We start from the raw sequence: 23,369 nt of genomic DNA on the forward strand, positions 1-23,369 counted from the left end.
ATCAATATATCACCTCTTTTCATATCAACAATAATAAATACTATTTATAGCAAAGAGCACATTGTACAAGAAACATAAAAATGTTGCCTCCATTTTGTGACAACTAGTAGTTCTCTGTATTAAGTCAAAATCAAGAGTAAGCTGGAAAATGTCAACATCCGGATCTTTCCAGCTGTTATATGGATTCTGTTTTATAAGCACAGTTGAACAAGGATCAAACAATGCTTCACTCGCTTAACGCTGTGGAAATACACTCACAGGCTCTCACTCCAACAAGGTCCGGAATATTTGAATACTATCTTACAACTGAACCCCGTCATTATAATGTTCAATGTGTAGAAAAAAGTCAAATTATGAAAGTGCTAAGTTGAAGGTACACTATACAGAATTCTTCTTCAAACATAATGTATAGGACCCGTACAAAATAATCTTTCTCAATCATCACTTGTGATCCACTTGCAGAAAACCTGCCCTCTTTTTTCTTTGTATATTGTTGTGTTCAGGCATCAGCCATTGGATAATAGTGTGTGGCCCCCAGCCTATAACGGCGTGGGGGCAGGAATCTATCTAAACGTAGCAACCAGGTTACATCGCTGTCTCCATCTCTCTCTTCTGCTGTCAGTCTTTCTCAAAGAGCTGCAGGTCTTTGTGTCTGTTTTACTGAGGGTGGGGCTGCTGAGCTACACACACAGGCAGAGCAAAGAGACAAACAGCAGACAGGATGAATTGTGCACTGCGGCTGGATTTGCACAAAATCTTGAGGGGTTACGTGGAGGTGATTATAAATCAGAATATAAAGTTTAATTCCTCCGATTCTCTGCTTGGTTACCCCTCTCTGTATTCTCACTCTAGCTTGCTCGACTAAAGCTACACTCTCCCTTTCTCAATCTTGCCTGCTTAGTCAGTGATGAGGGGCCACACACACACACACACACACACACACACACACACACACACACACACACACACACACACACACACACACACACACACACACACACACACACACACACACACACACACACACACACCAGCAACAACATATCCTGCATAGTATACCTTAAAAAAACAGAGGAGACAATGTCCTGATCTGATGTCATCACAGGTCTAAATATTTCCAGCTATATTTCTTAAGACCAGCTGCTATTTAATCCGTTAAAAAGCACATCTGGTTTCATTTTGTTGAGGCAAAAATGCACCACAGTTGCATATAAACTGTAATTAGCATAGATTTGAGCAGTGTGGCAACAAAGGCTTTACTGAGATTTTCTTCCCATAATGCAGCTGTGTGAGTGACTCTGATTGTCTGAGCCTGTAACATTAAATATCTATCTGCTTGGTAATTGGCAAGTAAGAAACAGGGACCAATTTTATGCACATTTCACAAATATGGCAGAAACCAGAGCCCCCTCTCTCTGCAGTGCTTTTTTGGTTACCTCAGCAGATGAATGGTACACCAGCTTGCTGAGTGTCCCGTTTGTCTCAACAGCACTTCATAAAGGCGACTATGCTGCCAAGCGCAGCTACAGGCCCTCTGTCAAGGGCATCTTTTTAAGTAGTGAGAGAGGAGGAAGAAGTTCACTTCACAGCAGAGAGTGTCACTTCAGTCCAAGATTGATATAAGAGTGTGTCAGGTGTAGCATCAATCTCTCACACACTCACAGACAGACAGGCACATTCTCAAAAAACATTGAAATATCAACAAAGAAATGCACATGCGTGCGCGCACACACACACTTTTCAGTAATTTATCCACCTGCTTCCTCTTTTCAAACTCTTATAGTGCTCATTCTCTGTCTCTACCAGCTACATGACTCCCTTCACTTCTTTCGTGCAGCTTTCAGTGAGCAAATATCATCATCCCCTCGTATGTCGTCCTGTTTTATTGTGGCTCATCATTGGTGCTCTTCAGGATTTGAGGCCCATTCGAGCCATCAGCTGTTCGTAGACAGTCCAAGCCATGGCAGCCATCAGAGTGCGTCGCAGAGACCTGGGTACGGCCCCGCGAAAAAACCCACCCGTGCCATGCTCCTGAGGGACAGAGCAGAGCAGGACAGTTCCGTATGATATGATGTTAATAAGAATGAGTGTTGTGCATTAAAACAAAAACTGACAGCAGGGATTTAACGAGCACACACCGCGTAGATGTAGCGAATTGCATCTGTCGTGCTCCAATGGGATGGGCTGATTTGAATGTGGGTCTTCACAACATCAGCAGGCTGTGTGGCCAGTGACGCCATGACGCCTGCCACCACCCCACAGCCGAAGTTCACCAGCGGGGCGTAGGCTGACGAAGCCACCTCTGAGAGAAGAGAGACCAGGTATCAGGAAAAAGTATATAAGAGTGTATAAACTTTGAATTATGTAACTTTTACAGTAAAATAACAGTAGTCATTTTATGTAGTAAAACAGCAAACAATGTAAAACTGTGAGAAAAACACAGTGAAAACATTGTATTTATGTTTGTCATGTATTTGGGAAACTTCACAGCTTTTCTTTTCTACAACATTTTGTCTCTCCAGTGACAGATAACATTTAAGTCACAGGCTGCATGTACATCATGATTTATGCGTCAGTAATTTTTGTATTGAATTTAGTAGCATTTTGTTTTGTTTTTATCAATACACTGTCATTTCTAGGTCAGCCCTGCCATATTTGTACTTTTTCCCCATCAAAATATCTGGTGTTTACAGTGTCAGTTTTTTTTTATTGATTTGAAAATGTGCATTTAACAAGTGGAAGAAAATGATGCATTAAAAAAAATAAAATAAAAAAAAATAATTTACATTCAAGATACACAGTACACGCACTTGAAAGCTCTCTCTGAAGCCAAAGATTAAAAAGCAGTAAACCACTACACTTGATTGATTTTCTTTAGTACAGGGAAAACACTTACACAACTCTCCTCTCATCAGATCTACAGAAAGCGGTGCTCCACATTTTAATGACCTCCACTTCGATTAGCTGATGCAGTGTGGCTCTCACCTTGAGGCAGCGCCTTCTTGGCCTGGCTGTAGAACATGACGTAGATGCCGGAGAACGGAGCGTCTCGGAGCAGCGTGGCGGTCAGCCCAGAGAACAGAGCCCTGACTCCCTCTGTCTCATACACGCTCCTCAAAGCCCCAGCCACGCTCACATAGTTATAACAGCCACTCTGAAATAAAATATAAAACGTAAAATAAACACCATTAGTTATGACATTGTTTTTACAGTGTTACAAAAAGATTTATGAATGGTTGTTCATTGGCATACTTGTCAGCATCTTTATTAGCAGAAACCCAGATTAATGAAAAACTGGGGGTGGACATATTATGTAAGGACATTCTCACTCTTCAATATGTGTGTGTTGAGCATTTGAAAGAGACACACACAAATATCCTCCCCTGCAGCTGAAGAAGCTCTGGGTTCGCCTGGTTGCAGGCCTTTTTTTTTTCCAGATCTGCTGTTGTTCTCGCTGATGTCTGTTTCCCCACTTGGTAACCAACCGACCAATCAGAGCTTTGTAGGCCAGATTAAGAATGGCAATGTATTCAGCGGCTTTATTTTTGACAAGAAGACTGCTCCTTACACACAAGTCAAGTATGATTAGTGCCTGAAAAAATACAAAAATCCTCCAACATATTGGTGAGCAAACAGCTCCAAAAAAAGTAGCTTGCTTCCTGTTTTCTCTTGCTTGAGTTCTAATAAGATGTGTTGGCCGGATCAGTAAAGTTAGATTTTATTGTCATCTTTTTTTATCTATTTTTTTTTAAATGTGTCATGTGCTTAAAGCCTATCAGTTTCATAACGAAATAGGGATAAGGAAGCAGAATAGATGACAAAGACACATCATATAATGAAATCACATGTTAACAAAATGAAAACAAAATGGTGGCCCACCTCGAAGCGTGTCTTGATAACTGTGAATGGCAGCATGCAGACACCAGCCACAGCTCTGGCACCCGCTCCAAGCAGAACAGCCTCGCCAGCATTGGGCGCCCTGTCCAGGAAGAAGTGCTGCTTCAGGGAGTAGAAGGTGCTGAAATAGATGCCCACGCCGGGAATGCAACGCACAAATGACTGCCAGGGACAAACAGAAGCGTTATGACGTTTCCCATATTCTTAATCAAGTTGGAAAAGGCTGAAATATACTAAAACACGGGTCCCCCAGAGGTAAAAGTAACCAAGAGGGAAGATAAGGAGAGAAAAAAAAGAGGAGAAAAAAAATCAAAGACCTCCATTTTACGGTCTCTCCGCTCTCTTTTTAAAAAATATTTAGATAATTATTGTTTCCTTCTTTTTCTGTCAGTGCCGTTCCTCAGTTCTTCACATTGTAAGTGCTGTAAGGTGAGAGCACATTGAAAACTGAAATACAAGGAAATAAACAAAACTGATATTGTTTCAGGGTTCACTGGAAAAAGTGGAAGGGTTGGGTTGGATTATTGTAGTTGGTTTAGATGGTGTTAGAAATGTAACAACTAATTTGTATACCAAATAATTTACTGTGTATTTCTTGTGTTTTCTTGTATTTTGTGAGTCAATAAAGTGCAATTTATACATCGGATTAGGACGATAATCTGAGGACACATTTCATATTAACAGTCAATCTATAATGTTTGAAATATAAAGAAACTTCACAGTTGTGCGCCATCCATGTGATATTTCTTGTGTTTTATTTGTTTGACCTACTTAGAGCAAGCCAAAGCAGTGGCTTAGTCTATGGCAGGATATTGTACTATATCAATATGTTTGTATTCAATGACTTTGATGATCAATTAATTGTTTCAGTATTTTGTAAATAAAAATGCTTTAATAAAAAAAAAAACACTTGCAGCTTGTTAAATGTAAGGATTTGATGATATAAATAAATGAAGAGTCTTGCAGTCTCGTCTCTTGTATGATTAAGAAGAATAATTCAGGGTAAATTTTGTTATGTTTTTTCTTCTTTGTATTACTGATATTCTGGGTTATTTTATTGATTGTACGGGATAGGCGTAAATAACCCTTGGCTTCAGCCTATTCCTTTTTTGGTTACAGAGTTTGTTTAAATTTTTTTTACAATTTGTTGTGAGAAAATGTTTAGTTGAAGCATGGATGGTAATAGTCAGTGCACATAATTTAAGTATTGTATATTGTAACCAAAATAAAACTATTCATTCATTCACATTCATTCATTCTGGGCTGTTGTTGGACAAAAGAAGCCAAGAGCAAAAGCAAAAGTAACATTTCCTTTATCATTTCAATGCATTTCTACATCTATGTAAAGAACTCTGTATGTCTAAATGATGAATATAAATACACTTGCCTTGTTTATAATGTTTAGAAAGTGAAAAATGTCACAATTATGTGCCACCAATGTGATTTTAACTGTGCTTTATTTGTCTGATTTAAAACCGAAGCAATAGCCTTTTCTATTCATCTAAGATATTGTACCAGACCAATATGGATTGTTTCAATGAACAGTCATATGATATTTACACACATGACAGGAACAGCAGACTCAGTGGTGCTGTGTGTCTGTTGTGTTCTTCAAGCAAGAGGTGATGCTAATGTAAGCTGAAAGGCAGAAAGATTGCTGGAGAACAAATATCCTCACTGACTACAAAGGGATTTTTAACCACAGGAATTGTTGAAAATGTTGAAAATGACAAAAAAGGTCAGTTACTCACAGGTGAAACTCCCTTCCACAGACTGAAGAACTTCTCTGTCCTGATGACATTGATGAAAACAGTAACCATCCCCACCTTTGGTGCACTGCAGGGCAGTAAGAAAAGGTTACAGACACATTCGAAGGTCCAAACATGTAAAAACATGCTGACAAGAACATTTAAAGTTAAAATAAATTGTTAGCTGCTAACGCTTCCGGTTCCTGGCTTCAGTTGAAGTAATTGCACCCAAGCAGCTTGACTGGATGATTAGATGGTGCTGGTGTGACTAATTGGCCTATATGGGTCATAACAGCACATTTAGGCTGGCAAAGCCTGCAAAAACTGTCCTACCATGCCGTGTCTGTGTCTCTGCGCCTGGAGAGCATGTTGGAGAGTGTGTGTGAGTAAAAGTGAAAGAGGAAAGAAGTAAAACCAGGCGAAATGTGCAGTGCATGTGTGTTTACACATTTAGACAACGTGATGTGTGTGTGTGTGTGTGTGTGTGTGTGTGTGTGTGTGTGTGTGTGTGTGTGTGTGTGTGTGTGTGTGTGTGTGTGTGTGTGTGTGTTCTGTTCACAAACGCACCCCGGCTTGGCATTGTTCTGCAGGGTCTGCAGCCGTGTCTTAACCAGATCCAAAGGCTGGAAGAGCAGCGTCGAGCAGGTGCCGCTGAGAGAGCCACACATAAAGGCTTTGAGAGCCGGGTGAGCCTGAGGACAAACGCAGACAGACAGGCAGAGAGCGACGGGGATGGAAATGGGGCAACAGCAAAAAGGGGACGTAAGGGAGGTAAGAGTCAGGAGAAAGAAATGGTGGACAGAGAGCACAGAGAGTGAAGAGAAGGGGAAGGAAGGAATGTAGAGAGGCAAAGGGAGACATGAAGGAGGAGCAACAGTGTAAAAATCATCAAGTGAAAATTCAAAATCTCTCTCAGCATCGTCACCTCTTGTTGAATTCCAGTGACAAGAGCCTGAGTGATATATCACATATTTGCCTATCACAGATATGGCGGACATCTGGTAGGACAACTTTTATATATAAACAGAACATAATGCAGAAAACAGATGCTGCGGGTAATTTGTAATTCTTAAATTAAAAAGTGTCTTGGTTGCGTTGAATGTGACCAGATATTGTCATTGGCCACACTAGTGTGCCTAAAATATAGTTAGTTATTAATCGTCTTTTTTAAACAACTGACACAGGTTTTATGCTCTGATAGCCGTCAATAACATCTTTATTTGGTATCAAGTGTGATACAACATGTGGCACACTATGGCTCTATGTTCAAATTTAAAAGTATTTATTCAGAATGTAATAACAACAATAACAATAGTACCTAAATGGTAACTAGTTGGCAGAGGTGTACTGTAAGTGATTGCTGGGAGTTTATTAGACGTGTTTCTGTATTTGAGGTAGTGTGACATCTCCAAGTCACTGATCTTGATTTTGATTTCTCAGGTGTACATGTCAGCCTTTACATCAATTACCCTTTAATATCACTGGAGCTCTACCAAAGACCCTCTCAAAAGAACAGGGAAATGTCATTCATATAAAAAACAAACAAACAAAAAAAAAAACTACAAATAATGTGACACAATAGACACATGTCCCTAAATAATAAGAACATATTAATCATTATTGTGAAAAAAAAGAGAAAGTGACTTTAATTTGAAAATATGCTGCCTTTATGATATTGCCATAACAAGCCTGTAGCACAGAGAAGAGGCCGGGTTCCCCCATGCACTAGAGATGATGAGATGTGCAGAGACAGTCAAACTCAAACACACACACACACACACAAACACACACACACACACACACACACACACACACACACACACACACAGGCGCTGTTGCGTAGAATTAAACTAAGACTAAACATTATTGGCACTTACATGCCTCATGGACAAACAGCCAGTGAGGGCATGAGACGCAGACATGGACAGACAGGTGGACAGAAAGTACTCTCACTAAACACCACTGAAAAACAACAAAACAAATTTGCCATAACAGCATGAAAACAGAAAAACATGTAAAGAAAATGTTTGTCTTCAGGCAAATCACCAATATAACCACAATTACAGCAAACACAAACCGAAAAAATATAATTTCTGTACTAGACGTAAACAGTCTTTTCTGCACACATCATTAAATACATACTACACTGAGCTTCTACACACACGAGCCACTTAAATTGCACACATCCTGTACAAACACACTGTCCTACCTTCCCCAGGCTGCCTGGATTTTGGCTCTGAGAATCCTGTTTTTCCAGCATTTTGCCCTCTTTCACCTCTCTCTCCCTGTGACTCTGCGATTACAAACAGCATATTATAAAATAAACCTCCATCTCTCTCGCAAACCCTGTTTCCCCCTCTCCCTCCCTTGCTCTCTCTCTGTCTTTCTCCCTTTCCTCGCGACCCACAATGGCTGTCTCCTGCTTCTTGCCCCCCCCCCTTTCACAGCCAAAGCAGAAGCTTAGACCAGCCTACATTTTTCTATGGGTTACTATCTTTATCTTTCAGGGACACACTCACACATCTGTATTTCACTCCTCCCCCCTGCAAAGCTCACTGTTAAACTGCATCTTTGTCAAACGCATGAGTCATGAAGTGGCTTTGTGTGTATTTAATGGCTGCAGATCTCCCTCCAATCATGTATCCCTTTGAGGTGGCAAGGAAACACATTTTCCCACGGATCACAACATAAAGCAATTTATCTGATGAAAATTAAAAAATCCCACCTAAAATCAAACATTACCATCAGCAGGAGAACAGATTCTGATTTTACAAACTAGCGATGTTGCAGTAGCATTTTTCCCATCCCAGTACCTAAATTTTGATGGGATAGGGTTAGAATTAGGGTTAACCCTAACCAGATACTGCATTATTATTGTTTTTAATTATAGATGCATTAGGGATTGCAATAAATTATCGGCACAATAATGGAACCGATTATCTGTTATAGGCAGATAATGAAATTACAGACGATGAATAGAATTTATAACACAAAGACAACTTCTTTAGTTGACTTAGTAAGTGCAGCATTTACACAATGTATGTGGCGGTATGTAGCTTTAAAGATGGTTTGCCAGCCGCCGGCAAACATAGAGAAGAAGAAGAAAAACATATCTGTTGTCGTGTTCATGAGGTAGAGTCACTTCACCTGTGTAGCGCCACACAATGTGGACAAGAGCCACACGTGTCGTCGCTAAGGCGGGGCATTGTTTTTCCAAGTTCAGAAGAAGACAACACAATTGTATCTTGAAATACATGTTCCACAAGTCTTCGTCTATGCGTCTAACACAACAAATCTTATTAAAGCTACGAACAATAAATCATCCATCTTTGCCCTTTTACTATCAGGGATGCATGAACCTCAGGTTATGAACTGATTTTTAAAATCATGCATCCATAAGATGTATACTGCCATCACTGAGGAGATGTTGTGTTATTGACATGCTCAAAGTTACACAAGTTGCTTGCCTATTATGAATTAATAAGCACATTATCTGATTGGTGCTTGCAGATGCCAGTATCAAGGTATTTCTGACACAGGTTGGTAGAACAACCCCTACGAGACATAGTCGTGAATTACGTAGTTATGGCATTCGATTTTGCCCAGGGTTGAAGAACCTTAAATGTAATTGATAAACAGCTGAAAGGCATTTGATTTCATCCCTGGGGTTTAATTAGCGGTGAGCAATACTGTGGAAACATTTCTACTGGCAGGGATTTGGACTTTTATACTTTTATACTGCGGTAGCTTTCCTTTAAATGTCTCTGGGTGTAATCAGCCATTGTGAGCAATGTTGGAAGTCAATAAGTGAAAGTGGATAGTGATACTGATACCATATCTAGATTGTTCTTGCTACTACCCACAAACAGGTTGTGCAGTCAAATATCAAATGCATAACCTTGATTGCATCATATTATTTTAAGGTCACAACACACACACACACACACACACACACACACACACACACACACAATTGTAATTCGTCACCCCCACATTCCACTTAATAACCTAAATGCTAATCAAACGAAGACCTATTTATTTTTTATCACATTCAGTGCAGCGGTTGACCTGTGTGATGAATGGTGACCATAACAAAGTGGCAGCAGCCAGCATCTGTACTCACCGCTAACTCCATTTTGGACCTGGATACGGAGCCGGATGAGTCCAGCTTCTCTCCTTCTGCTGCCGTTTTGCTGCTGTTAAATTTCAGCAGACCTCACTTCAAGTGAAAAAAAATCAGATGACAGCCATGAGACACATTTCAAACCAAAACGGACGTTTGCAAGGTCTCCAAGAGGCCGGTAGCATCAAGCTAGGTTTGCTAGTTGGCGCTAGCTGTCAGCGTATGCGAAGGTTTCATCTTCCTCGGGACAGACTAACATTGACAAGCCGGCTGCTTCAAAGTTAGCTAGATACCGCGTCAAGTGTTGGTTACAACAAGTTACGCTACTGTGTAGGCAAACGTTAAACATGGCAGACAGGTTTTTTGGGGGAAAGTTCGCCGAAGCTTCAGTCAGCAGTTCATTCACCAGTTCACCAGCTAGCTACATTCCATGCGCTAGCTAACTTAGCATGGTAGCAGTTAGCTCCTCTTACCTGACTTTGAAGTCAGTTATGGACTGATGAAGGTGATGGTCACCTTACCCAGCTTCACGAACACCATGTTTCGTATTTTTGTGACAATCTGCGAACGTCTCAGAAAAGTCCAGCGTTGGCAAGCACTTCAAATGCCAGGCCGAATACAGAACTTTCTGGCAAGGCTCGTCCGCTAGCTAACGTAAGTGTTAGCTCGCTGCAGGGAGTTATTAAACTTCAGTCCGGCTCCCGTTTGTTAAAAAACAAACAAAAAAAACAGTAACGCTGCTAAAGCATCAACACGGATCGTGTCCTATAGGCTGTTTAGTCAGAGATAAAAATATATCGGCAATAACAGGTTTCCTACAAAACTGACAGATGTTATCGCGTCTTGCGGAGCTGCTGCGACTGTTAGCATCTGGCTAGCAAAGTTCACCTCCAGTGCAGCGTTGACACACAACTCGAGAGAGAACACCACAGTCCTCCTCTCCTCAACAATAGTCTGTGGCTGTGGTCAGAGATGAAAAGGGAAGTGGTTGGAACGAAATATGCATGATATGACTCGGACGTGTCTAAACTTTGGAGTTGTTAGTACATATTCTGCTGTTTTAGTTACAGTGTTATTTGAAAACAAGCCGGTTATGTGCACGTTGTAGTTCAATACAGTTCTCAACGTGGCCTCAGGGTGTCGCTGTTGACTCCTGTGTCAGACCTGAGTGGAAAAGTAGGACCATGTTTCTTTCTTTTTTAATATGTGATATTTGTGTTTTTTTGTTTTGTTTTTTCCACTTTGTTGCAGTATGATATTGACAAAGAAATACCATAATGAACCCATTCCTGCAAGTTAAAAAAAGAGTCAATTGTGAGAATTAGAGTCCATATGACAAGATAAAAGTAAATGATAATCCTGTGTCTACGTTGAGCCTGCCGGTTAAAAGTGGCATCTTTGGCCGTCTGACTGATAAACTGATCAGGGATTGGTTGGTGTTCTGTAGCCATAGTGAGCTTTTTAAGTGTTGGTGAGGGTTCTCAGTCATCCGGGTCATGGTAATTTATATGTCGTATCGTAGGCAACTGGACTTGTTTCAGTTTTATCTCTCATCCTCGTCTTCAGTTCTAACTAGCTAGAGGGGAGTTGCGTGTGTGTAGATACGTGTGTCCTTACAGAGTTCGTAAGGACACCTGTCAGGTTGACTTGGCCCTCCTGTGTTATGCCATTCTTTTGTGGAGAGGTTGTTTTGTCTCCCTAGTGTGCAAATCTGTGCAGTCAGTCCTGGCTGCACTGGACAGCATTAACTACATTATTCTTGTAATGTCTGGGTGCTTTGTGTTGCGGCACAAAGAAAAATGACCTGTCATTGTGCAACCTCAATGGGAAGATGCACTGTTTTATGGTATGGGCGGAACAACTGGAATAACTAGAGAGTCTACAGTGCAGGAGATAAAGCAGATACAGAAGGTGAAGACGGAGACAAACTGAGCTGGCAAGACAAGAGTGCACAGCGGGCATTCATTTGATGGAGAACATTGCTGTTGTGTCAAAGTCTGTTCCACTGCTGAAATTTGTTTTCTCTCATCACCAGGATATGAAACTATTCAAAACCAACACTCTTTCCACTGAATCGGTAAGTCACTCAAAACATCAACTTATCAATAAATCTAGGCCTTTCATAACACTGAGCTTCTATTTTTTGTTTGTTTGTTTGTTTGTTTGTTTCCTACAACTTGGTACCAGCATTGGTACCAACATTATACCACAGGGAAATGCCAGAGAGAGGAAATTGATAAACCGTCCTCTTAAGAACATTTTTTTCTCCAAAATGTGTGACAACAATGTTGGAGTCTGTGCAAAAAAGATGATGAAGCATGTTTAATGTCTCATGGCATATATGCATGTTTTACATCAAAAGGCCTGCACAGTTATAAGGGTCTCTCAGTCAGGATGCAACTTCCTGGCTGCTGCTCGGAGCTCGGATCACCCTGGACAGAGACAGCAGGTAGCAGCTGCTGGTGTCAGTTCAGCACCTGAGACAGCGACGGACACACAAGACTCCCAGGAGAAGAGGACAGGAAGCTCCACCTGCACTCACCTGAGAGAGCTGAGACACAGCTGCAGCCAATCACACAGCACCCTGCTGCACAAACTCACCTGTTTACATAAGAACACCACCAACAAACAGATCAGGCACTTGAACACCCAGCATATTAATGAGGTGAGTAAACGCAACTAATGTAGTAGTTCCTGAAAAATAAAATCTGAAGGAAGTAATCTGAAATATGTGACGGAAAAAGGTCTATAGTATATAAGTATATAGTATATACAAGTTTTCCAATATCTATAATTGACTACAACATGATCAGCAGAGTGGAGGAGAAAACAAAGACGCAGAGATGTTAACACAAAAGACAGAAACATACATTAATATCCTCTGATGTTTCTGTCGTACGATTGTTTTTGCTGCTCTGCTGTAAATGTGAAGGTACCTTTTATATATGACAAACTTACAAGAGCTCACAAGTAAAGCAGAGACAGGACACAGACTCCATGATTCATGCTGTTGCTCAGTAGGTGGCGCTCGTGCACCAAATCATCAACCTCCCTCCATGACAGACCACAGAAGAAGAACAAGAAGAGACCCTGCCTCTGCTTTCAATTACGTCCTCAGTTAAGCAATAAATGTCAGGGACGCAGCTGACCCCCCCCCCCCCCCCGCCCCATTCATCCTCCAGCTGAAGCCCCCCTCCCATCCCCTGACCCCCTGATCCCCCTCTTCCATGGCCGAGTAACTTAACACAAAACATACAACACAAACCATCTAACACACACACATGAATATATGAATATGAATGATCACTTATGAAACACAACACACACACACAAAACACATAAACACAAGTCTGCACTAAGTACACATGAGCACTTTATTTTGTCTCTCTCTTTCTCTCTCTCTCTCTCTCTCTGAGCTACTCCACCAGGCTCAAGAGCTCTCGACTCGCCTCCAAGAATTGGCCCGTCTACCTGTCATACATGACTCCATCCTCCCAAAAGCCACCACCCCCTGAAAAACCCCCAACCACCAACCCCACCAGCTTGCCGCCCAATAAAAAAACCCAACTCACCCACCTCCGCGATGACCTTAGGAAGCTGGCCATGGACGACACCAGAATCGAAGAGGTCATCGAAAGCATCAGAAAACACACAAACTACATCTCATGAAAATCCCCACCCAAACCACATATAACACATCTGCCGCCCCGTCTTCTGTTACATTCTTCTTTTTCTTTTCATAATGACCGTCAGTACCTTTCTTCATATAAACATCAGAGGGATAAGAGGAAATAAAGAGGAATTAATCTAACTGCTAAATGAAAAAAACATCTCTGTAGCATCAATAAATGAAACATTCCTAACAAACAAATCACGCATCAACATCCCTGGATACAACATCACTAGGAAAGAAAGACAGTTTAGACGAGGTGGAGGTGTAGCAATTTTAATCAGGAAAAACATCGAATACAGCGAAATAGATTACGGTCTCTCATCACAACAACTCAACGGAAATGAATATGTCGCAATAAGAATAAAAAATATCTGCACCATCCTATGACCATCATCAGCATCTACTGTCCCCCTGGAATAAGACCTTCAGCAGAACTGTTTCAAGCCATCACCAACTCTGACCACACCCTCATCATGGGAGACTTCAATGCAAAACACACCGACTTTTACTGCAATATAACAAACACGAATGGAACTGCACTCAAACAGATTTTAAACAACACCAACTTATTAGTAATTAACACCAACGAACCCACCTACATCTCACCTGCAAAAGGCAATTCGGACATCCTGGACCTGATTCTTTGCACCCCCGACCTGGCCTCAAAACTTCTCCAGTTCTCCACCACAAACCATCTCAGCAGTGACCACCTACCTGTCCTCACCACTTTCTCCTTCCACCTACAAGCCACCCCAAACAATAAATATAACTACAGAAAAGCAGACTGGGAAATCTACAGAACGCACATCGAAGGAAACCTAAAACAAACCTCCATCACCTACAACACCACCCCCGACGATCTGGACCACCAAGCAATCCTGTTAAGTCAAATACTCACCCAAGCCAGAGAGGATACAATACCCAAAAACACCAACAAAACTCCAACACAGTCATTACCCCACTACATCCTCGAACTCATCAAACAGAAGAGAAAAATTCGACGAAATTACATCCGGTCCCGATCACCTCAAACCAAAAGAGAAATAAACAGACTCCAAACCACTATCAAACTACAACTCAGCCTCCACAAACAAAACACCTGGAAATCTTTTTACAAGAAACTGGACCATGACATAAACCCCCGAACCTTCTGGCAGAAAATCAAAAGCATAAACGGAGATCCACAAACCAACACCACCCCCTCACGTAAATCCTTTGGCACAATCATCACAGACAATAAAGAAAAGGCCACACTCTTCCATAACCACCTTGAAAACATCCACTCATGCCCCAACGACACTCACTTCGACAACACATGGAAAGACCTGGTGGACAAGGAAATCACAAAACACATATCATCACAGACAAATAGAATCGACCCCCCCGCAGAGCACCACCTTCTCACAAGGCCTGTCACCACCAAAGAAATACAACTGCACTTAAAAAAGATGAAAAATAAAGCACCGGGAGAAGACACCATCCACACCATACTGATCAAACAAGCACCAGTCACCTATCTCCAGCACCTTGGACAGCTCTACACCACTTGCATCACCACCGACCACTTCCCTTTACCCTGGAAGACTGCACTAATCACCATGATCCACAAACCCGGAAAAGACCCCCACGATGTCACCAGCTATCGCCCTATTAGCCTCCTCAGCCACATTGGAAAACTCTTGGAAAGAATCATCACCTCCCGCCTCAGTGATCACATCGAATCAATAGGTCTCATCGGTATCCATCAAGCAGGTTTCAGAAAAGGTAGAGCAACAACAGACAACATTCTCCGTCTATCCGAAGACATCTATAGAAACTTCAATAAAAAACAAATCACCCTAGCAATATTCTTTGACATCGGAAAAGCGTTTGACAAAGTATGGCATAACGGTCTCATGTACAGATTAATGGACACCAACCTCAAACTCCCCAAAGCCACCCAATCCATTATCTCCAGCTTCCTCAACAACCGCCACATCAAGGTCAAAGTCAACTCAGCCATCTCAACACCATTCACCCCCCAAGCAGGAGTACCACAAGGCGCAGTTCTCAGTCCACTTCTATTTCTCATCTACACCTCAGACATCTACTACCCGCCAGCCACCATAGCCAAAGTTTCTCAGTTTGCCGATGATCTCTGCTACTGGTCCAGCTCAAAATCTCCACAACTAGCAGCCAATAAACTCCAGCATTGCATAACAGAAATAGAAACCTGGTCAAGCATGTGGCGCATCAAACTTAACCCCGTCAAAACCCAATGTGTCATCTTCACCAAGAATCAACACCTACAGCTCAACAACACCAACCTCTCATTATTCAACCAACAAATCAGCATCAGCAACGAAGCAACATTCCTCGGAGTCACCTTTCAAAGCAACATGACCTGGACCAAATTCATCACAAAACTGGAACAAAAAGGAAACATCAGACTGAACCATCTCAAAGCCCTCTGCGGAAAGCATGGTGCATCACCCTCAACAATAATCAAAGTCTATCTAGCCTACATCCGCCCCCTGTTTGAATACTCCGTTCCCGCCTGGATCACCCTCACTGACAACCAGATACAACGCCTCCAAGTCATACAAAACAAAGCACTAAAACTGGCTCACCGTCTCCCAAATTATATCAGCAACCACTACATTCACAGAATAACCGGCATCCAGACCATCAGACAGAGACACCAAGCATTAGCCCTAAGATATTTAAACACGGCAATAAAGAACCCTGCCCTCCAGAGAGCCATCCAAGAAGCCAAACAAACTGTCAACACCCCCCTGTCATTCATCCTCCAGCTGAAGCCCCCCCTCCCCCTCCCCTGACCCCCTAATCCCCTGATTCCCCTCTTCCATGGCCGAGTAACTTAACACAAAACACACAATACAAACCATCTAACACTCACACATGAATATATGAATATGAATGATCACTTATGAAACGCATACACACAAGTCTGCACTAAATACACATGAGCACTTTGTTTCTCTCTCTCTCTCTCTCTCTCTCTCTCTCTCTCTCTCTCTCTCTCTCTCTCTCTCTCTCTCTCTCTCTCTCTCTCTCTCTCTCTCTCTCTCTCTCTCTCTCTCTCTCTCTCTCTCTCTCTCTCTCTCTCTCTCTCTCTCTCTCTCTCTCTCTCTCTCTCTCTCTCTCTCGCCTTGGTTCACTTACGTCCTCCTTCCTCCAGAGTCCAGCCCCTCCCACCTCTTGCAGCTCACCAAGCTCCACCCACAACAATGGGTAGAAAAGGGCAGACGCCCTGAGCTATTCCACCAGACTCAAGAGCTCTCGACTCGTGAAAAGTATTCTGTTACATTTCTTTGACCTGTGACAATGAGTGGAAGAGGCAAGGGAGGAAAAGGACTCGGTAAAGGAGGCGCCAAGCGTCACCGTAAAGTCCTCCGCGATAACATCCAGGGAATCACCAAGCCCGCTATCCGCCGTCTGGCTCGCCGCGGTGGAGTCAAGCGTATCTCCGGTCTCATCTACGAGGAGACCCGCGGAGTCTTGAAGGTTTTCCTGGAGAACGTCATCCGTGACGCCGTCACCTACACCGAGCACGCCAAGAGGAAGACCGTCACCGCCATGGATGTGGTGTATGCTCTGAAGAGGCAGGGCCGCACTCTGTACGGCTTCGGAGGTTAAACTGCTGCGTCCTCTGATATAAAACAACCAAAGGTCCTTTTAAGGGCCGCACACATATTCAAAAGAGAGTGATGTCCCCTGTTAAAGTGCTTTATTGGATTATAAAACATGGTTGTCGTTTGCTTTTGACAGATAATGCATTGAAAAGCCGACAAGTTTGGTAAATAGGGGCTCATCATAGCAGGTACACTCAAATACAAGGACAAAACCACATCAAATGGTAACTGCCCGAGTGAGTAGTATGACGGTTAATATTGTCTCATCTGTTACTGTTTAACGCAACTAAAATTTAAGGTTCTTGGTCTAAGACTTGAGTCCAGTCATGGCAAAGTTGGAGTCCAAGCCAAACGCCATTAATGGAATCTGTAGTTGTGCTCTTCTGATATCACCTGCAGGCATTTCTCTTTAATCAAGCCACGGTGTAAGTTTCTATAGCTTTTTCTATAGTTGTTGAAGTCAGTCAACATGTCAAGTTAATGTGGAATGTCTTTTGAGAAGAGGTGGTGGCTCTTAGAAGAGCCTTTGGGTTGTTGTAGATATCAGGATCAGTTTACTTGGAGCTGGTGTACTTGGTGACGGCCTTGGTGCCCTCAGACACGGCGTGCTTGGCCAGCTCACCGGGCAGCAGCAGGCGGACGGCGGTCTGGATCTCCCTGGAGGTGATGGTGGAGCGCTTGTTGTAGTGAGCCAGACGGGAGGCCTCACCGGCGATGCGCTCGAAAATGTCACTGACGAAGGAGTTCATGATGCCCATGGCCTTGGAGGAAATGCCGGTATCGGGGTGCACCTGCTTGAGCACCTTGTACACGTAGATGGCGTAGCTCTCCTTCCTGGTCTTTCTCCTCTTCTTGCCTCCTTTCCCGGCGGTCTTTGTCACCGCTTTCTTGGAGCCCTTCTTGGGGGCAGACTTCGCTGGTTCAGGCATCCTTCTCTCTTCGCTGGGATCAACAAGAAATATGTTCCAGAGCTGAGAGCAACTGCTTTGTATGGACCTCATGCAAATACTACTGTGCCATCTCCCTCCTGTGATTGGTTGAGCTGCTCGCAGTGGAGGATGGAGTCTCCAACTGGGAGATCCACGAGAGCTGCAGCAGAAGGACGTGATGAAACTCTGTGACCAACTAAAACGAAACACTCTCGCACGAAAAGTGTTGTGGATTCAATGATTCTTTGATACAAAACACGCAACATTTTGATACCTGATGTTACAAACGTGATGTTGCAGCTTTTTTCAAAATGAAAGAGTTATAAATAGTGAGGCAGGCTTTACTTACAATGCATGAACAATAATCAGGGATCTCACTGTGTGCCCCCATGCAGCTCGTTAAACTTAACTTCACATACAGGTGAGATTCAACATGAGTGAATACAGGCCATCCGTCCAGACTGTCTGCCCTCTGAGATTTATTGGTCAAGTCTCAAACCTCCTCATGTTGATGTGTGATGAATGTCTGCACAAGTTGTGATATGTTTATTGTATAGAAGTGGTGATGACACCAATATAGATAACTATAATAGACATCTGACCATGAGGACAACTGACTGAACATAATCATTATTGATTTGAATATATATTGGATAAAATAACCGATTGATAGCATCAAAGTAAAAAAGGGCACTATGTCATTTTGTAAAATGATTTCAAACTCAGAATTTTAACATTTACAACATTAATTAGGTAATAATATGAACTCAGATGTATTCATTGTTTTTATAAGATGAAGATGTTTCACTTCTGGTTGAAATTTCCTCCCCCAAACAACAATTTATCAGAGTCTACACACACACACACACTTTTCCCCACCGCAGTATGTCACAGACAAAACAATAAAACGCACATAACCTGCTCACCGGATTTAGTTTTTATATAGTTTAAAGAGGGAAAAGGCCGTTCTTAATTACTCTACTGGAAGCCAACACAGAGATATTTCTTGAAACATTCTTATTTTTTCTCACCCATTGTTTCTTTCAGTTTTTACACTAAGACTGAGTTCACGTTTTCAGCCATATCTTAAATAGAGAGTCATGGTGGGAAAGTTTGATTTTCAAAACAAGCAGAATAGGGGACTTCCGGTGGCGCCATGTTGTAGACGGCAGCGGTAAAAGTAACTCTACAGAAAACCAATTAAAACTAAACTAAAGCAAAAACGGCAGTAAGTATGGAAATTGAAAAATAAGTCGACAAACTAAGTTTGTGGAAAATATGGTTAAGATAGGGAAGACTGGAGAGGAGGACAGTGCAAAGGCAAGTGGTACCGAGTCGGAGGAGGGAGTGAGTCCAGAGACGGAGCAGCTAGAGGCGGCTAGCAATGAGCACGAATCGGTCATATTAATGGAGCTGCGTAAATTAAGACAGGAGCATGCCAAAGCAGCAAGCGACAAGACTACATCCGAGGGACAAACCATCTACTTCAATCACGACTACACAACGGAGGTCCAAAAAAAGAGGTGAGGGATGTCATCAAAAAGTTGAAGGAGAAAAGATAGATGGAAAGATAATAGAAATATCATCTCGACTGAAGAAAGCTGAACTAAAAAACAAAGAGAACTAGAGGACAAGATTAAAGAACTGGAGGCAGAACATAAAAGAACATCAGATTAATAAATTTTTTGTGAATTAAAAACAGTCAGAGGCAAATTAGACGAACTCCTAACATTTAAAGCAGAAGGATCCCTATGTTTTACAAGCCAGAGATACTATGAAATGGGTAATAGAGCTAGTCGCTTATTAGCATTCCAACTTAGAAAGGCCCAAACACATAGAATAATATCAAAAATAAAACATCCCACGTCTGAACAAATTATGTCAAAACCCAAAGGAATTGCAGAGGCCTTTGCGGAGTATTATAAAGGCTTATATGACAACTCTGATTCTTAGTGACATACAAGCCTTTCTTAAAAAAAATAAATTTACCAACCCTATCAAGAGAAGAGGCATCCGAAATGACCCAGCCAGTCTATATGCAAGAAATACTGGATACTATAAAAACTCTCAAAAATAACAAATCGCCTGAGACTGATGGGTTCCCAGGAGAGTTCTACAAAAGTTTTAGAGAGGAGATAACACCTGTGTTATACAAAGTATTCAATTATGCTCTGACATCCGGGGACCCACCCAAATCATGGTCAGAAGCCATCATATCAGTCTTGCATAAAGAAGGAAAAGATTCAACTTTATGTGAAGGATATAGACCTGTGAGTCTACTCTGCAATGATTTAAAGATTCTTACAAGCATACTGGCCAAACGAATGCAAAAATACATAACTAAATTAATCAACGTTGATCAAACCAGATTTATTCCCGGTAGGCAGGGGGCAAACAACATTAGGAGAATATTAAATATTATTTCAAGTACAAAATACAAATCACAGGCTTCTATGATGCTTAGTCTTCATGCCCAGAAGGCTTTTGACAGAGTGAAATGGAGCTTCTTGTACCAGACATTATCAGCTTTTGGATTCCCCCAGAAGTATATAGAGTGGGTAAAAATAATATACAAAGACCCCAAATCACAAATCAGAGTTAACGGCTGTTGCTCAGATTTCTTCTGCCTCAAAAGAGGAGTCAGACAAGGTGATTGTTTGAGTCCACTGTTGTTCGCTGTAAGTTTCGAACCACTGGCCGAATCAATAAGACAAAATAATAAAATATTGGGAATTAGGGATGAAGGGGGTGTGGAACATAACATATTACTATTTGCAGATGATCTGCTAATACTTTTGAATGACCCAGCCCTATTGATACCGGCCCTGTTAGAGAATCTTGATGAATACGGGAAAATTTCAGAGTACCTGACTAATGAAAGCAAATCAATTGCTATGATGATCTCAGGTAAATGTCCAACAGAGTTAAAAGAAAAGGTTGGGTTTAAATGGACCAACAAAGGGTTTAGATATCTGGGCGTTATTATTACTCCTAATGTTTCACAGTTATTTGATGCAAATTATGGAAAATTGATAAAGGGAATTAAAAAAGACTTAGATAGATGGACAATTTTACCCCTGACGCTCATTGGGAGGGTAGAAAAATTAGAATGAACATTTTGCCAAGATTATTGTTTCTCTTTCAATCACTTCCTGTTATGGTTTCAAGCTCCACCTTTAAAATGCTGGACAAAAGATTTTTATGGCAAAACAAAAAAGCTAGAATTGAATATAAGACACTCTTAGCCCCCCAAAATAAAGGAGGGCTTAATTTACCAAATTTAAGGAACTATTACTGGGCTGCTCATGTTAGAGCTCTTATACTATGGATAACTAAAGACAAAGATGTAATATGGGTGGAGATGGAACAAAGGGCCTGCCCAACCATGTCTTTGGAGTCACTACCATTTGTAACTAGGTCAATGCAAAAGAAGCTTAAAATTAAGAATGACTTGATCATAGAAACAATGAAAATGTGGGCGACAATACAAAAGAAATTAAGTATACCAAGCTCTGTAAGTAAAGCTACAAAAATAGCTAAAAATCCAGACTTTGTACCATGGATGCAGGATTTCAGAAATGGACTAATAAAGGGTTGATATATATAGCACAAATTTTTACAGGGCAAATTTTGAAATCATTTGAACAACTCAAACAGGAATTTAATATACCAAATAATGATTTTTACAAATATTTACAATTGAGACACTACCTCCAGAAACACAGTTAATTGGAAAAGAATAAGCAAAGAACCAACCAAGGTTGAAGAGCTGCTCATGTCGTTTACAGAAGAAGAGTCAAAAAAAAGGCTGATTTCAAAAATATATCAAGCACTACAATATGAATCCAATGACAATAATATGGATGTTAAAGAGAAATGGGAACTGGAAGCAAATGTAATAATAACAAATGAGGACTGGGAAGAAACATTCAGATCTGGCCACAAATTAACTAACAGTCCAACATGGAGGGAGTTTGATTGGAAAGTAAAGATGTGTTACTTTAATACCCCATCTGTCACCGCAAAATATAGTAAAACATCAGATTTATGTTGGAGGAACTGTGGCATGGTGGGTGACTTCACTCACATATTTTGGGATTGTCCAAAGATCATAGATTTTTGGAAATGTGTGAAAATAGAAATAAAAAGAATTCTGGGTATTGACCTACATCTTGACCCAACCCTGTACATACTTGGAATATTACCTGACGATCTGATAGACAGGGATTGTGGCTTCTTATTGACAGTCCTACTCTTGAGCAAAGAAAAGCCACATTCCCCCAATGTAATGCAATGGACAGACAAAGAAAAAAAGGTTGTTACAACTGAAACTAGAAAAATTTGAGAGAAGATGGAAACCAATAATTCAAGCGATACAAGAGCTCTAAATACCTTTTTTTTTTTTTTTTTTTTTTTTTTTTTTTTAGTAATTAATTTATCTTTATTTACACATGTTGCTTTTTGGTTGCTTAATTACTTGTTTTTGTCATGTTTTTGTTTTTATGTTTGTATCCTCAGTAACACCTATTCTGGTTTTGCAAATACACTTAAGGAATAGTAGAAATCAGAATCCGAGAATGTTGTTGTTATCTGTGTAAAATATGTATGACTTTGACTTATATTTGAAAGGGAGTATTGTATGTAGTTATGAGTGAAGGTAATATGACATGGATTGAGTGAATTGTAAACTGAGAAGGGTGTGATTTTTGTACATCTTCATGCGTGTTTTACATATGTGGAATAAATACAAAGTTAAAAAAAAAAAAACAAAACAAAACAAAAAAAAACCAAGCAGAATAAGTTTGATCAAGAAACAGTCAGAATAAAAGATGGGATGGTAGAAATAAGAAGAGAGCGGTGCGTTTCACGAAACACATGATGGAGCTGTCCATGGTGCCTGTGCACACTGACAGGTGGTATTCCTGCTACTGCAGACATATTTAGTTTGATTTCTCTTTTTGAATGATTTATATTTTGTTACATAGCATGTGAAACTAAAGACAATGTGTTGCAGAAACAACTGCAAACTATTCCTGTTCAAATGACATCATGTTTACCAATTAAAATACAAATTGTGGCCTAATTTTTTGTCAATTTTTGTATTATTATACACTTCTAATGAAAACACTTTTAGCACCGCTAGTATGCGATACGTTTTGTACAGTATTCTACTGAAACAACAAGGTTGGAGCTGACTTTTTTTTTTTTTTTTTTTAATTAGCTCAATTGGTAACTATTTTTTTTATTACAAAAATGAATAAATGAATAATTTTTTAAAAAGTTTTTGTTTTAAGAAATGCAATCAGAAGAAAAGTTCAGTTAATTTGAATCGGACAACAGTGTGAGAATTTTGAAGGGGGTCCA

The 23,369-nt window shown here is 41.0% G+C and overlaps 3 protein-coding genes across 6 annotated transcripts; 1 reads left to right on the forward strand and 2 right to left on the reverse strand.

Moving 5' to 3' along the window:
* Positions 1–950: 950 nt before the first annotated feature.
* On the reverse strand, positions 951–10,862 carry slc25a38b (solute carrier family 25 member 38b). Of its 4 annotated transcripts, none has more exons than XM_037111484.1 (9): positions 10,657–10,862; positions 9,769–9,864; positions 7,855–7,938; positions 6,213–6,337; positions 5,649–5,733; positions 3,880–4,059; positions 2,986–3,154; positions 2,139–2,302; positions 951–2,031 (listed from the first exon to the last, which is right to left on the reverse strand). In XM_037111484.1, the coding sequence occupies exons 2-9, from the start codon at positions 9,778–9,780 to the stop codon at positions 1,909–1,911; spliced, it is 942 nt and encodes a 313-aa protein (XP_036967379.1). In that variant the 5' UTR covers positions 9,781–9,864; positions 10,657–10,862; the 3' UTR covers positions 951–1,908. The 4 variants fall into 4 exon arrangements, with proteins under 4 accessions (XP_036967379.1, XP_036967369.1, XP_036967398.1 ...); XM_037111474.1 differs by having other exon boundaries at positions 10,242–10,861; XM_037111503.1 differs by lacking the exon at positions 7,855–7,938 and having other exon boundaries at positions 10,657–10,860.
* Positions 10,863–16,690: 5,828 nt separating this feature from the next.
* On the forward strand, positions 16,691–17,131 carry LOC119027320 (histone H4). The gene has a single exon (XM_037112418.1). It carries the CDS (start codon positions 16,769–16,771, stop codon positions 17,078–17,080), a length of 312 nt encoding a protein of 103 aa, XP_036968313.1. The 5' UTR covers positions 16,691–16,768; the 3' UTR covers positions 17,081–17,131.
* Positions 17,132–17,581: 450 nt separating this feature from the next.
* On the reverse strand, positions 17,582–18,058 carry LOC119027067 (histone H2B 1/2). Its single transcript, XM_037111896.1, has one exon. The coding sequence runs from the start codon at positions 18,003–18,005 to the stop codon at positions 17,631–17,633; it is 375 nt and encodes a 124-aa protein (XP_036967791.1). The 5' UTR covers positions 18,006–18,058; the 3' UTR covers positions 17,582–17,630.
* Positions 18,059–23,369: the final 5,311 nt, after the last annotated feature.

Source organism: Acanthopagrus latus, chromosome 1 (genome assembly GCF_904848185.1).
Source record: "Acanthopagrus latus isolate v.2019 chromosome 1, fAcaLat1.1, whole genome shotgun sequence".
Lineage (NCBI taxonomy): Eukaryota > Metazoa > Chordata > Actinopteri > Spariformes > Sparidae > Acanthopagrus > Acanthopagrus latus.

Bases quoted from the DNA above. Each gene is read 5' to 3' on its own strand.
- LOC119027320 (XM_037112418.1), top strand. From the start codon at position 16,769: ATGAGTGGAAGAGGCAAGGGAGGAAAAGGACTCGGTAAAGGAGGCGCC.
- LOC119027067 (XM_037111896.1), bottom strand. From the start codon at position 18,005: ATGCCTGAACCAGCGAAGTCTGCCCCCAAGAAGGGCTCCAAGAAAGCG.
- slc25a38b (XM_037111484.1), bottom strand. The intron at 6,338-7,854 runs GTAGGACAGTGT...GTTTGTCCTCAG, and splicing joins ATCCAGGCAGCCTGGGGAAG to GCTCACCCGGCTCTCAAAGC. The intron at 2,032-2,138 runs GTGTGTGCTCGT...TCTGTCCCTCAG, and splicing joins CAATTCGCTACATCTACGCG to GAGCATGGCACGGGTGGGTT.